The sequence below is a fragment of the Esox lucius genome, chromosome 18 (genome assembly GCF_011004845.1).
Source record: "Esox lucius isolate fEsoLuc1 chromosome 18, fEsoLuc1.pri, whole genome shotgun sequence".
Classification (NCBI taxonomy): Eukaryota; Metazoa; Chordata; class Actinopteri; order Esociformes; family Esocidae; genus Esox; species Esox lucius.
The window spans coordinates 5,469,067-5,483,170 of NC_047586.1; the positions used below are offsets into that span (position 1 = coordinate 5,469,067).

General features: G+C 44.0%; 1 protein-coding gene across 2 annotated transcripts in view; it reads left to right on the forward strand.

The window, feature by feature from the left end:
- Positions 1-14,104, forward strand: part of LOC105023119 (thyrotropin-releasing hormone-degrading ectoenzyme) — a 162,485-nt gene that overhangs the window by 103,572 nt on the left and 44,809 nt on the right. For both annotated transcript variants that reach the window (XM_034287934.1, XM_034287935.1), the window contains 2 exons: positions 2,263-2,328; positions 8,500-8,687. In XM_034287934.1, the coding sequence (XP_034143825.1) occupies positions 2,263-2,328; positions 8,500-8,687 (254 nt within the window). The remainder of the gene's footprint in view (positions 1-2,262; positions 2,329-8,499; positions 8,688-14,104) is intronic.

Genomic DNA, 14,104 nt, shown 5'->3' on the forward strand with positions numbered 1-14,104 from the left:
TCTGGGTCCTGTCCAAGACCATTTCCCACAAGCTCTGTTTCCCCTCCATCCCTCTTCCTCTCCTCCACTCCTCCACCCGTCCACTCCTCCGCCCCTCCTGCCCGGCTGGGCGCTGTGTGGGGATCTGGAGGGCTGAGGAGGCTGAAGAGGACAGCATCACAGCTGGGTCGGGTCCTGGCCTGAGGGCACGGGAGGAAGGATGACACTACCACTCAGACTGAAGCGTGCCAACAGTGCAGTGTGTGTGTGTGTGTGTGCGTGTGCGTGCGTGTGCGTACAGTATTCATGTGTGTGCGTGGGAGAGCAAACCCATTTCGGTGGAATCGTCCTCAGGTCCAGAAGGCTGGTCTAAACTACAGTCCTCTGGTGCTGCCAGTGCTTTTATAACATGCGGAGATGGAAGGGAGAAATGCTGGGATGAAGGGGTTGGGGAGGTGTGGGGGGGGGGGCATGAGGGAAGGATGGGCAGGGGAGAGGGATGGCGGAATGGTTGGAGGGACCCCCCCCATTCCCGTATGGCCTTATATCATGCTGGTTTGTTTTCGAGACCAGGGTTGCTTCTAGTTCACTGCAGGGGGTCTGGTTTGTCATAGTAAAGGTGACAAAGTCATTTGGTTTGCGGTTCAGATTGACATCTGGTGGGGGTCTATTCAATTTGTCTTACAAGATGTCAAGTGCCTTTTGAACCACGCAAGAAATAAGTATTACTTTTTATTGTTTAGTTCAGTTGTTTATGTAATTAGTTTAGTTTAGATATTTTGGAAGCCACACCAAACGTAATCTATTCATAAGGCGAACTAAGACCTCAGTGAATAGTTTTTTGCAAGCAAGTATACAACTTGTATAGCGAGCTGTACAAGTTGCTTGTACTGTCATATTTTCTGTGGAGGTGGTGTGGGATTCAGGGATGTAACCAATGTGTGTAGTGTGTATGTAGTGAGTGGGTGTGTGTCCATGCCTGTGTATTTGCATTTGTGTCCCAGCAGTGTTGTGCGATGAAATAAAGATACATTCCAGTGGGGGTCTATCCTACATTAATCTCCTCCTTATCCGGATCACTGCTGGGGGTTTAAAGGTAATGGTTATCAGACAGAGTCACTGCCCTTTAAATATTAGAGTCACTGTCCTTTATAGTTTTATCAGACAGAGTCACTGTCCTTTATAGTATTTTCAGACAGAGTCACTGTCCTTTATAGTATTATCAGACAGAGACACTGCCCTTTATAGTATTATCAGACAGAGACACTGTCCTTTATAGTATTATCAGACAGAGACACTGCCCTTTATAGTATTATCAGACAGAGACACTGTCCTTCATAGTATTATCAGACAGAGACACTGTCCTTTATAGTATTATCAGACAGAGACACTGTCCTTTATTGTGTTATCCGACAGAGACACTGCCCTTTATAGTATTATCAGACAGAGTCACTGTCCTTTATAGTATTATCAGACAGAGACACTGTCCTTTATAGTATTATCAGACAGAGACACTGTCCTTTATAGTATTATCAGACAGAGACACTGTCCTTTATAGTATTATCAGAAAGAGTCACAGCCCTTTATAGTTCCTTTATAGTTGTCCAGTCTGCTCCATTCAGATTGTTTTGTTGTTATTATTTATTCTCTGTTGCAGTTTGGTTGATAATGTCTAAGACAGACAGAGAGTATCTGTCTTCTATGTGGTTTTATCAGAAAGAGTCACTGTTCTGTATATGCAGAGTGTCCCAGCTATTGCCAAAGACTGTTCTAGGAAGAATGTGGCACCTGAACAGGACTTGTACTTTGGCATCAGTCTGCGTTATTGAGAAACAGCATTGGGTTGGCGTGCTGCCAGAATCTGGGCCATAGGTAGGAACACTCTGTGGCGACTGAGGACACGGCATCCCAAACAGGTCGATGACTTGGGGATTACAGAGTTTTAATTAGCTGTACTACATTTTTGTCTGAGTGTTTTATTTTTGTTTTGTAACAGTTTGACAGTGTTTGCTTAGTTTGATGTAGTTTTCATTTCAGCGCTATACAACAGGAGATGATGCGTAAGGACAATTGGCAGCAAATCTCGACCAAGCAGCTGGGCATCATTTGCATAAATCAAATTGATATTCTATTGAAGGAGATTAACCGAAGCAATGCGATTGTCTGGGTGCAGGGGGAATAATCCCCGAGGAGCGCCACTGCTGCCCGTCAACGCGGGTATATTATATTTCTGCTTGACATTAAAAACCAGTGGAACTAAAATGTCTCCTTGTTCTTTTACAGGATTACCTGATGACACACATGTACAGCAACGCAGCCCGGGATGACTTGTGGAACAAGCTCACTGAGGTATGTGATGTCGGCTCGTTTTGCTCCTTCTCGCTCTCGTTCTCTCCCCCCCCCCCCCCCCCCGTCTCGTTCGTTTTGCCCCGGGGGTACAGAAAACATGGCCAACTGGGAAGTAAGGAAATGTGTTTGTTGTGTTTGTCGGGGGAAACTATTTATATTCTCTCACATTGCTTCTCCCGCTAGCACAGCTGCAGCAACAGCTTCTGGCCCCTGGCCTCGCGCGCGCGCACGTTTGTGTGTGTGTGTGTGTGTGTGTGTGTGTGTGTGTGTGTGTTTTTGCGCCTGTGCAGGGGTGTATGTTTGTGTGTGTGCGCTTCACAGCCTCTGGTGCCAAATACAACGTGAAACAGCTCACAGGTCGGAGGCTTTTAGGCAACTCCTCAGCCAACCGCTCGTCAGTCAGGGGGCAGAAATCCAGCGTGGCCTGGAGGTGGTATCTCTGTCCTGCCACACGATATTAAAGAGTTGTTTTTTCAGGAGGCGTACGACAAACGGACGCCTGAGACAGCAGCCACGTTAGTGAGCTACAGTACAGCTGCTACATTGTCACCATACAGTGACTTTACAAATAATGTGCAATGATTAACACAATATTATGCAAAGCTGTGGAGTTGAGGCACAATTACTGTGCAGTTACTATGCAATTAGCACGCCAAAGTTATTAGCACGCCAAAGTTATTAGCACGCCAACGTTATTAGCACGCCAAAGTTGACGACATGGATATCTGAGTGTCTTGTTATTCCCATATCGGTAGTATTTCTATTGCTTGACGGGATTTCACAAAGTAAAATGCCAAAAACCTGCAGCTGTCTCATACCCTGCACACTGCTTTATATAACAGACCCTGATGAACGCTGAAGCTTGAAGCACACATTTCTGAAACACGGCACTTCTTCCACCAGGATTTCTATGTAAGGTTCATTCCTATGTTGGAATTTCTCTTGAAGTTGGAAGCCTGAGGAGGCCGAATCAGCACCACTGGTCGCTCCTCCACCAGAATACTTGTTGTTCCAGTTGCGATAATAACAATAATGATGATGTGCAGCTTGGCAGGTGGTTTTATCCAACGTGACGTGCAGTCGTGTGTGCATCTGTGTTCTGTGTGGGTGGCCGTGGTAATTAAAACCACAAACGTGTGTGAAGATAGAAAGCAAACTTTGTTTACAGTGTCTTCTCTGCTGCTGTAATGTGGCAAACAGATGTGACTATTTGGCCGTCAAGGATTCAGGCTTTTAACGTCTTTTAAGTTCTGCTTGGTAAAGCGGAGATTCAGACACATAATCTATTCAGAAAGGTTCTGTTTTCTGACCAGTGTCTGGCCTGTCTCCTTCGCTCTCTCTCTCTCTCTCTTTCTCTCTCTCTCTCTCTCTCTCTCTCTCTCTCTCTCTTGCTCTCCCATGCTCTCTCTTTCACTCTCGGTCTCTCAATCTCTGGCCTTTTCCATCTCTTTCATTTTCTATAGTTGAACAGGTGTGTTTTCTTGTTGATGTATTACCCCATAACTTATGTGCCTTTATACATGAACCTCAGCGACCTGTGCTCTGCCATGTCAATAGCAGATAATGATTACTACTACTATTACCTACTACAACTACATACTGCTGCTACTACTACTAATACTACTACTGCTACTACTACTACTACTACTGCTACTACTACAACTGGTAGTACTAATACCACTACTATTTACTACTACTAATACTTCTGGTATGGGCACCTTTACAGTCTAACAGTTGCACGCGTAAGCAGTGTAGTGTTGTTTAAGTGGTGATACCTGTTGTCAACCTGACAGCCTGCCTCTCTGACTACTGCAATAAGATGTAACCGAGTTCCAGTCAAGGCAGTAATGCTAATTAGCAGTTGCGCTAGTTTGCTACTTCTATACGAAAATACCTACATTTGGCATTCCCAAGCCAATCCGACACCGACAAAGTAGGTAAAAGGCATCACTGGCAAAATCCTGAACTGGCACTTTATGCTGGTAGTGAACCTTAAAGAGCTAAACTCCATACCGCGAGTGGTATTGAAGATGTAGAAATGCAATAACGGTACCTTTGACCGATAAAGAGGATTTCACTTCCCACCAACTCTTTCTGTCCGACTGACAAATGTATTCGAGATAAATCATCCGTAACAGCCAATCAATTCAACAAATGTTGATATTCATAGCTTTCCGTTAGCTATTTATGAGATCCAATTTGCCACAGTAATCTACACTGGAAGCGGGCACAAAGCCTTTTGTGAAAGCGGCACTGTGGCTGTGCATCTGCTCGATCCTGGCTTAACTTCCCCTGTTATTACGTCTCTGAGGCTATAGAGAGAGAGTAAGAGTTTTAATGTGCAAGCGCGTGTGTGTGGGTGTGTGTGTGTGTGTGTGTGTGTGTGTGTGGGGGGTTATCCTCAACGGTTATCCTGCCTCCATAATAGTTGTCTTCGAAAGGCCTGATTTAGCAGTTATCAATTAACAACAAGCCAATGAGGTGTTTGCGTGCTTATTATATACACGGAGGGAGTCATATAAAGGATGAGTCAGACCGAAATGAGACTGTGACATTTTATTTCCATCTTTAGTACTGTAACTTACTCCGTGGTGGGTAACACTTTGACGACGGTTCCATATGGGGTTTTGACGAGGAGGACAATGTTGCTCATTGTCGGGCGTCAACTATTATGGTCTGTTTTAAAAACACATTTTGTTTAAACGCTAGTGATTTCAGCACCAGTTAGGTTTATCATGAGTTTCCCTATTTCTCTCTGCAACGGGCCTGTCTGATTTCTGTGTGAGCTCAGAGCTTGGTTGTTTTCTGTGATTGATTATTTCCATTCCTGGCAGGTCCGGGCCGGACCGGGTTGAAAGACAGACTGCTGGGATGGCAGAACTCTACCTCCCCAGCCACGAGACCCCTTCGGACCCCTCGAACCTACACGTCTTTTCATTCTCCTTGATATGATCCTGTTCGCTAAATGCTGCCAAAAGACATTTCACGCTGGCCTGTAAGGCCTACACGGGAATGTTAAATTGACCCAAAGCTTATTTGATGAAATAGAGCCATTTGGAAGTTGTTGAAATACAGCCTACTTATATGGAAGGACACACATAACATTGAGGATGGGGTTCACGCGTCAATCTGCCTTATCATTCACTACAATGATCTTGTCTCTTGCTGGCCGTCCATCTTTTCGCACAGTTACTTATCACTTGATATTCTACAAGTGAGTAATTGTGCTAGCGTGGACCTTTGTATTTCTTATTTTGTATCTGTCAACTGACTGAATTGTTTGGGAGCCACTGTAGAAGCCTCCTGCCACCCACACCACAACATCTGCTGTAATGACGAATGTGACGGGCTTGACTTCCCTTATTGTTCTCTTACCGCTAAGGCACTGGTCCTGTTCCTTTCATGGGCATGGACAATAGCGACAGCAAACAGAAAACACTGGACGCTTGGAAAAGGCAAAAACCCTGAAGGTATTTTCGGAAGTACATTGCTGGAAGGGACAAAAGCAGATCCACTTCGGTGTAGGAGGATGGCAGCTTGTGTGGAACACAAATAATGGGGGGGGGGGACACAAAAGAGAAACTCCCAACTACCGGTCATTTAAAAGTTGATAATGAATGTCATTGTATGTAGGGATTGTAAAATAATGTCACACAGACAATTAACAAGCGTGCATGGAGAAGATTGCACTGTACAAAGTGTCATGAAGTCATTGCCGTCCTACCGCAACACTGGAAGAGACCACATGGGCTCCGTGGTCAGCCATTAGGAACAGTATTACTCTTCATTGTCAGCCGATAGGGAGGTTGTGAGGCAAAGCGGAATAATGACATGATAAAATGCTGGGACAGATGGGCAGATCTGTGGACGTCGGAGGGTTTCACTTCTTTAACCATGGCTATTTTTGAATTAAGCATCTGTTTCTTAAACCAGTAAGACACCACCCATGGGTTTCTTTGATTGATCTAAAGGTTTTACATCCAGGAGTCACCAGGGAGGTGTGTGTGTGGAGGTTCTCAGCAGGGAGGTGTGTGTGTGTGTGGAGGTTCTCATCGGGGAGGTGTGAGTGTGTGGAGGTTCTCACTGGGGAGGTGTGTGTGTGGAGGTTCTATCCTGGGAGGTGTGTGTGTGTGTGTGGAGGTTCTCACCGGGGAGGTGTGTGTGTGTGTGTGTGTGTGGAGGTTCTCACCGGGGAGGTGTGTGTGTGTGTGTGTGTGGAGGTTCTCACCAGGGAGGTGTGTGTGTGTGTGTGTGTGTGTGTGGAGGTTCTCACCGGGGAGGTGTGTGTGTGTGTGTGTGTGTGTGTGTGTGGAGGTTCTCACCGGTGAGATGTGAGTGTGTGGAGGTTCTCACCGGGGAGGTGTGTGTGGAGGTTCTAACCTGGGAGGTGTGTGTGTGGAGGTTCTAACCAGGGAGGTCTGTGTGTGTAGAGGTTCTAACCAGGGAGGTCTGTGTGTTTGTAGAGGTTCTAACCAGGGAGGTGTGTGTGTGTAGAGGTTCTAACCAGGGAGGTCTGTGTGTGTAGAGGTTCTAACCAGGGAGGTCTGTGTGTAGAGGTTCTAACCAGGGAGGTCTGTGTGTGTGGAGGTTCTAACCTGGGAGGTCTGTGTGTGTGTAGAGGTTCTCTGTGCAGTGAAGTACTGACATCTGCGGTTGTGGAATACATTTGACCAGACCAAGATGTTGTTTGGGTAGCTCCCTTAAGAGCTTTATTCAGATTATGTAGTCAACCTTAAGCAGGTGTGGCATAAAATAATCATTTGAAAAGGAGACCGAGTGACATCGATAATCATCCCAGCCTTCTCCTTTATTCCACGTATGTTTATCATAGTTGCGTTGAGTTCCAGGAGAGGGATTAGGCTACTGAACAACAAATAACAGCAGGTGCCAATCATCTATTATCTGACCACTACAGATTCAATTAAACCAGCTGAGTTTATCATGCAGGATTGCAGTGCTGCAAAGTGTAAATTCTAATTTGCATTTCCTCACTCACCCACACACATCCCTGTGAAAAAATAAAAGGTCTTTGATGTATTGGTTATTTTATTCTTTCTTTTTTTTTGGCAAAGCGGACATCAGAGAAGTTTCATAACCGGACGAACAAACTCTTAGCTAGTTTTTAATTAACTTCATATATTTCCTCTTGTCAACGATTTCTTTACGCTTTCAGAATTTCCCCCTTTCACTTTGTACTTCCGGCACTACTTTAGATATCTGTTAATTAGCCACCCACATAGGGCTAGCACGAAACCGTTCACAAAAATAGAGAGAGACCGAGAGAGATGGCTGATATGTTTGTGTAAGTTTGTGTGTGTGTCTGTATGAGGGACAACAGAGAGAAAGAGTGAGAGAATGAGAGCGAGAAAGAGAGAAATACAACAGCAAAGACAGTAGCCTTAGGTATCTATAGGGAATTCAGAGGAGGTGGGCTGTGTTTAGTTCCTTTGCTCAGGTCCTCTTCTTCCTCTCCTCTTCTTCTCTTCTCCATCTCCTCTTCCTTTACTCTTCCTCTCCTCCACCACCTCTCCTTGCCATCTCTCCAGTGATGCTGTTTCAACACATTTAGCTGTGTGCTCTTAGGACAGAGTTTCCCAGACAGAAGTGCAAGGTTTGTTTGGCTGTAATAAAGATTAGTGACTCATCACTGGGCAATCAGCTCTCTCAGACAGAAACCACACACACCCACACACACACACACGCACATTTACGGAGCTATCACCTGTCTAACCCCAGAGCCCTTGTCAGATCACTATTTTATTGACATGGAGTCAGTTTTGAAACTCAATTTGTCTGTTCGGGATGAGGCCACCGGATTTAAAGATAGATAATCAGCCAATATATTGGCTAAGTGGACATCAGGGGGAGGGATCAATTCCATTTACAATCCTACTCATTTCCATAATTGAATTGCATTGCTATGGGGAAATTCCATGTCAAATTCAGCTGACAAAAATGAAACAGGAATTTATTCTACTCTGATGGACAAAGACTGTCTTTGCATAGGCAGTCCTATTCTGGCAATGCCGAATCCATAAGATGTTTGCCAAATAAATGGGCATGCTGTCAGAATTCAGTAACAGAGTAACTTGGCGATGATTTCCCAATCGACCGGCTGAGTTGTTTAAATGATTAGTTAAATCCCCATATTTGTGTTTGCCTTCTCTTCAGGCCATGCAGAACGAGGGCAAAGACATCAACATTAAGGAGGTCATGGACCACTGGACCCTCCAGATGGGCTACCCAGTAGTGACCATCAGTAAGAACGACAGCCTGGATCACAGTGTCACCGTCACACAGGAACACTTCATCTACGACCAGGATGCCAAGATCAGAGACCCAGACCTCTTCAACAAAAGGTAGATGCACTGAATTGGGCTGTCTCAAGTAAAAGGCAGCCTTTGTCCAGGACTTGTGGGGTCGTTTGAATGTGTGTGTGTGTGTGTTTAACAGGCAACAATCGATCAGATCTACTCCATTATTTATCTTTCCTCCTCCTCAGACTTATTGGCTGTGTTCAGACAGCCTGCCAGCTCCATTTTAATATTTTATTTAGTCATTTTCTTTTGAGAAAAATTACAACACATGTGATGTTGAAACATCTGTTGTGATTGGTTGGAAGGGTTAAAGGAAAAAGTAAAGATCAGAATGGGTGTGTTTTTGTGTAAACCACATTTCTCATTAGTGTTTGTCATATTTCATGGTCTCCTTCAGAGAGATTGACGTTCAAAGGCAGCCATGCTGCACCGACACAGTGTAGCTGCCTTAAGGCTGTATTCAGCAACAGTAGAGTTGCGTTCAGATTTAGTAGTGGTCAAGACAGGTTTGTCACGTTCAGAAGCCGAATTGTTCAGCGGCACTAGAACTGTGTTCTGGGAAAGCCGTCTTTGGTAAAGCCGTGTTCAGAAGTCGGGCCTGGCAACACGTGGATGGATTAGTTTAATCTTTCGTAAGGGTGAGATGAATAATTCAACTTTGCCTCTGAACTAATCTGGTCCCCTCCCTGCCGTTCCTCTGATTCTGGCCGGCCGAGCGCGCCTGCAAGGCAGGAGAGGCAAAGAGAGGCGGAAACACACTCTCTGCATCCTAATGCTGTTTTTCCTTTTCATGCTCTACCTCGGCCCTGGTGAAGGGGTTTACCACCCACAGTTCAAGTGTTGCTCAAGCAATAACTATTGCTTAACCTCTTTGATGAAAGGTCTCCAGACAATGTGGACCTTGAAGCAACATGAATTGGCTTACACTTCCTTAAGGCCCTGGTTCACCTGGTTCATAATGCGCTATTGCAAGCAGGCCTATGACAGCCGTCGACACAGGAAGTCAGTTGTAAACCAATGGAGCGACGTTTCACAGTTTTGGGACGGTCCGTACAGCGCATGTGAACCAGGACAGTTACGGATCCTCAGGTGGGTTCATAGGGCTAAACGTAAAAAGAAAAAACACCAAATAATTTTGTAGAATCCATTTCCTGTTGCTCAGAGGACCCAGTGTGTCTTCATTCCGTTGAAACGGTCCAACGTGTAATCGCTAGGGGTTTACAGGTGAAAGCCTGGGAAACCTGGGGTTAAACATTTTGGTTTTCTTCACGTGGTCAAGTAACAGAAGCATTGACAGGTAATCATTGTTTAATTGGCACATATTGTCGATGAGTAACCTTGCCAAAAAGAGTTCCCTTTATAGCTTGGCTGATTCACTATAACACCTATGTACAACGGCCTGTTTGTAGGTGTGTTTCGTGATGCTGAACAAAATAGCCCTATGGTGCAATATGATAATATTTTATTCTATTCATCTATATTATACTTTTTGGAATGTATTGCTTATGCTATCTACATTTTCATAAGTTTTTAATTAAAGGCTAATCTAATATCTGTTCAAAAATGGGTATCTACTGAATACTGAATAAGAAGATGTTTCTATACATTTCCAAAAGACAAGGACCGTAGGCAGACATTGGTAATAATGATTTTAAGGGGAGAGGTACCAACATTTAACATTGGTAGTTGTAAAACCCACGGCTGTATCGTACAGTCCACCTTGCCTGAGATCTTTACCAATTACTTGGGTCGAGCTTGGCTGCAGAAGGGGGCTGTTCAACTACTGCAGTTGGCCACTTCCAGGTGAGTAAGCTAGCTAGCTAGCTAGCAAAATGTATTCTCTTTGGCTAGCTAATGTTAGGTTGTCTGTGAAAGCATAATTTCATTTTATTTGGATTGTATAGTCCTAGCAAGCAAAGTTATTTACTGCTGTTTTAATAACTTTTTCAAAAGCTTACCTTGAAAGTCGAACAGCACTGACCGTTACTGTAAAAAGGTTTTATAAGTTGGGAGGAATCATTCTTCAATACAGAATCCTTACAGAATCTGAGTAGCCTTTATTTGCACTTACAGTATGGACTGCCCTCTTCATTTAAACCATAGGTTTTGAATGAGTTTCAAGTGCTGAGAATGGGACAATCATTTTATAATGTTGAATTTGTGACATTTTAACCATTTCTTTGTGCATGTTAATATGTGGTTAGGATTATTTTCTTGTGAGAAAATGTACTTGTATTCTATTCCTGTCAGAGGCAACTAAGTGTCATTTTGGCAAAATGTCTTCATGCTGGATATGTTTATAATGCCATCGAACTTAAAGTGCAATTTCACATGTTTGAAGCTTTTTTTATTTTTTCAGTGGTCCGTAGTTACATCAAGTTCTATTTCAAAAATACCTGTGTACCCGACTGTTATTAAGTCTATGTTGGACATTGAATAAGCTGTTGGATGCAGTGAGTACCTTCTTAAAATTAAAGGTTCTTGGGGAATCCATTCATTTGAAACTGTGAAAGTTCTTGAAGGAAAAATGTCAAAGTTCAATGTTATACTCACAAAGAACCATATTAACAACCTACCCACTCAAAAATCTACCCCAAATAGTTCTTCAAATGGTTTTTTGAGGACCCATTTTAGAAGGGTGTCAGTGTGAAGAACCCCTAAAGGATCCTCTGAGAATCTTTTCCTTTTAGAGTGTACAATTCTGATGATCTGACTGATTTTATAATCCAGGTCCAGTCTGGTCCAGTCTGAATACTCAGTTTATCTGGATGGAAATATCCTCTCAGTATGTCTGGAAGGACATCTCTAAGTTTATCGGCAAGATAAAATGTGTTGTTTTTAATGCAGTGGAGATACCAGCGATCACGATATGTACATTAGCGACTCAGTTCTCCACGTGCATAATAACCAGGTGTAAGTGGGAGGAGATGGCTTCATCTGCTCCTTTTTCCAACAGCGGTATGCAAATTGGAAGACGTCAAAGAGATGTTTAGTATTGTTGATTATGTGTGCGTCAATGATCTTTCTGAATTGATTTAACCGAGAGGTAAGACAGACATGTCTGGAGTTGTCTGAGGTGGACGGGTGAGAGGTTTTAGGAACCGGTACAGCAATGGATTTCTTTTTTCCACAGGGATTGAATTTCCAATGTACGTACGGACTGCTGAAAGAGATAGCAAAAGACACTCCTTAGCAGAGAGGAGCAGGTCCTTTTAGACATGGCCTCCGGTATTATCAGGCCCTGGGGTCTTTGATATCTCAGTTTGAGAGGTTGTTGTACGACCGTTGATGATAACAAGCACTCCCAGGGTTGCCATAACGTCTAAGCTGTCGGCCCCCAGGTTTCAAATGTATGTAATCTACCATAGAGAAGTGCATTCGACCCCCATTTTTCAAGGGGGTTATGCCACTGTCTCCCTATGATCGTCTGTTGGACTGTGTGCTTAAGCTCAGGAACCATGTATTAAGTGAGTTTTGGTCAGTTCATATACATGTGTGTACATGTGTTTGTGTCTGTATGTGGAGTATATATATATACATATTATTATGAATGAATAATTGATTGCAAAATGACGACAAAGCCAAAACAGAATTGAAAATGAATTACTGAAATATCTCATATGCCCAAGTATTCGGACGCGGTGTGTTTGTCCAACAGTCGAGGAGATTTGGGGTTGGATCTGTGTAGGACTATACATTACTGGTTTGTGTTTCCATTTTCAAAAAATCCCAAAGTGCACGTCAGTGTTATTGCATGTATTGCCATATAATGAATAGAAATGCATCAGGGGAAATCGCGTCAAGCTGTTGGGTGACATAATAAATTATGTCGGCTGTATTGATCTCAGCTGATGACTGTGTTAGCTTTTGGGACGATGTTAAAAAATACAGTTGGAAACCACTTCAGGAGTTTCCAGGGAAAGCAAAACAGGTGCGTTGACATTGACTGTAGCGTTTCATCAGGAGCGCATATTCTTTTCCTGGCAGTGGTAGTTTGACACCATCTGTCGTTCCTGAGCACACAGACGTCACCTCTGTGGTTGTGGCTTACTTAGCCCGGTCCAGACAAATCGTAGCGAATCCGTCTGTAGGCTGGACCACTGCGCTCCGACAGCCATGGTTGAGCAAAGGCCGTCACACAGAGCTCTCAATATGCATACGGATTGACTGTGTGTTTGTCCATATTTCTTTTACTGTAAATAATTGGACATCGGAGAACAGGTTGGTTGGAGGCACAGTCTCCTTTATACTCCTCCTAAACCCCTGCCGCTTGTCACCTTTCCTTCCCGTTTCATTTTCCTCTTTAACATCACTGGGGTTGTTCTGTCTCACAGTCTCCGATGGCACATCCCCACCGCTAATGAGTTGCTCCGTTGTCGAGTCTCCACGGCAGCGACTGCGTGATTCCTCCGGCCTTTCTCGGCAGATTGCACGCTGTTTCGGGTGCCAGCAAAAGCAATCCAGGTAGGAGGATATGACAGCGTGCGCACTCCACTTCGCTCTGCTGTAGCCTATCAGGAATCCAATGCGACTAGACCACTGTTACTATTGGCGACAAAACAGACAAGATTCCAAACAAATGGGTTGTGCTGCAGGGCATCAACACAGAGGGCCCACTGTGACATTCTGGAACCACCACCACAACCTGCCTGCTAAATAGCAATTAAGTGTATTCTCCAAATTACCCATGCACATTTTTGCCAAAAACATGGTCGCCTCTGTCAGGAGGATTGCACTTGGCTGCAGGTGAATATTCAGGCAAGACAATAACCCCAGGCAAACGGCACATTTCACAGATACATGAATTACCTGGACAAAATGTCAACATTTTACTATGGCCTTCTCAGTTTTCTGAATTGAAACCCTCAAGTCAGTGTTTAGTATTTTTGTTATTTAGCAGGTGCTTGTTTTTAGAGTAACTCACAGGAGTTATTGGGTTTAGGTGCCTTGGTCAAGGGCACATTTGCAAGTTTTTCCACCTTGGCTTCAAACCAGTGACCTTTAGGTTAGGGTTGGGAGTTAGGGTTAATAGGTCTTTCAACTTCTTGGCTTCAAACCATCGTACTTATGGTTACTTTAATACTAACTGCTACATCCACCTTTAATACATCCACCTTCTGGATGCAAAGGCTTCAGAAGGATACCATGGTCTTAAGCTTTTAACCATGTCAGTTCTGTTAAAGAAATCACCACAGACTAGTCTCAAAGAATTGTCATTTTTATTTTTACGGTAGTTTTGATCCAGGGCTCTCAGTTATCTGAGCTATGCAAATATATGTTAGGTCAGCCTAGCGTTAGCTATACAATTTAGGGCAGGTCTTCTCAATTCCAAGCCTGTGGAACCGGTTGTATGGCTGATTGTCCACTCTAACTGGTGGTTAATTGTCCCAGGTTTAAATCACCATGAATAAAAACCAGCATTACCCAGGACCAGAGGTTTTCTTTAACTGGTATCAGGC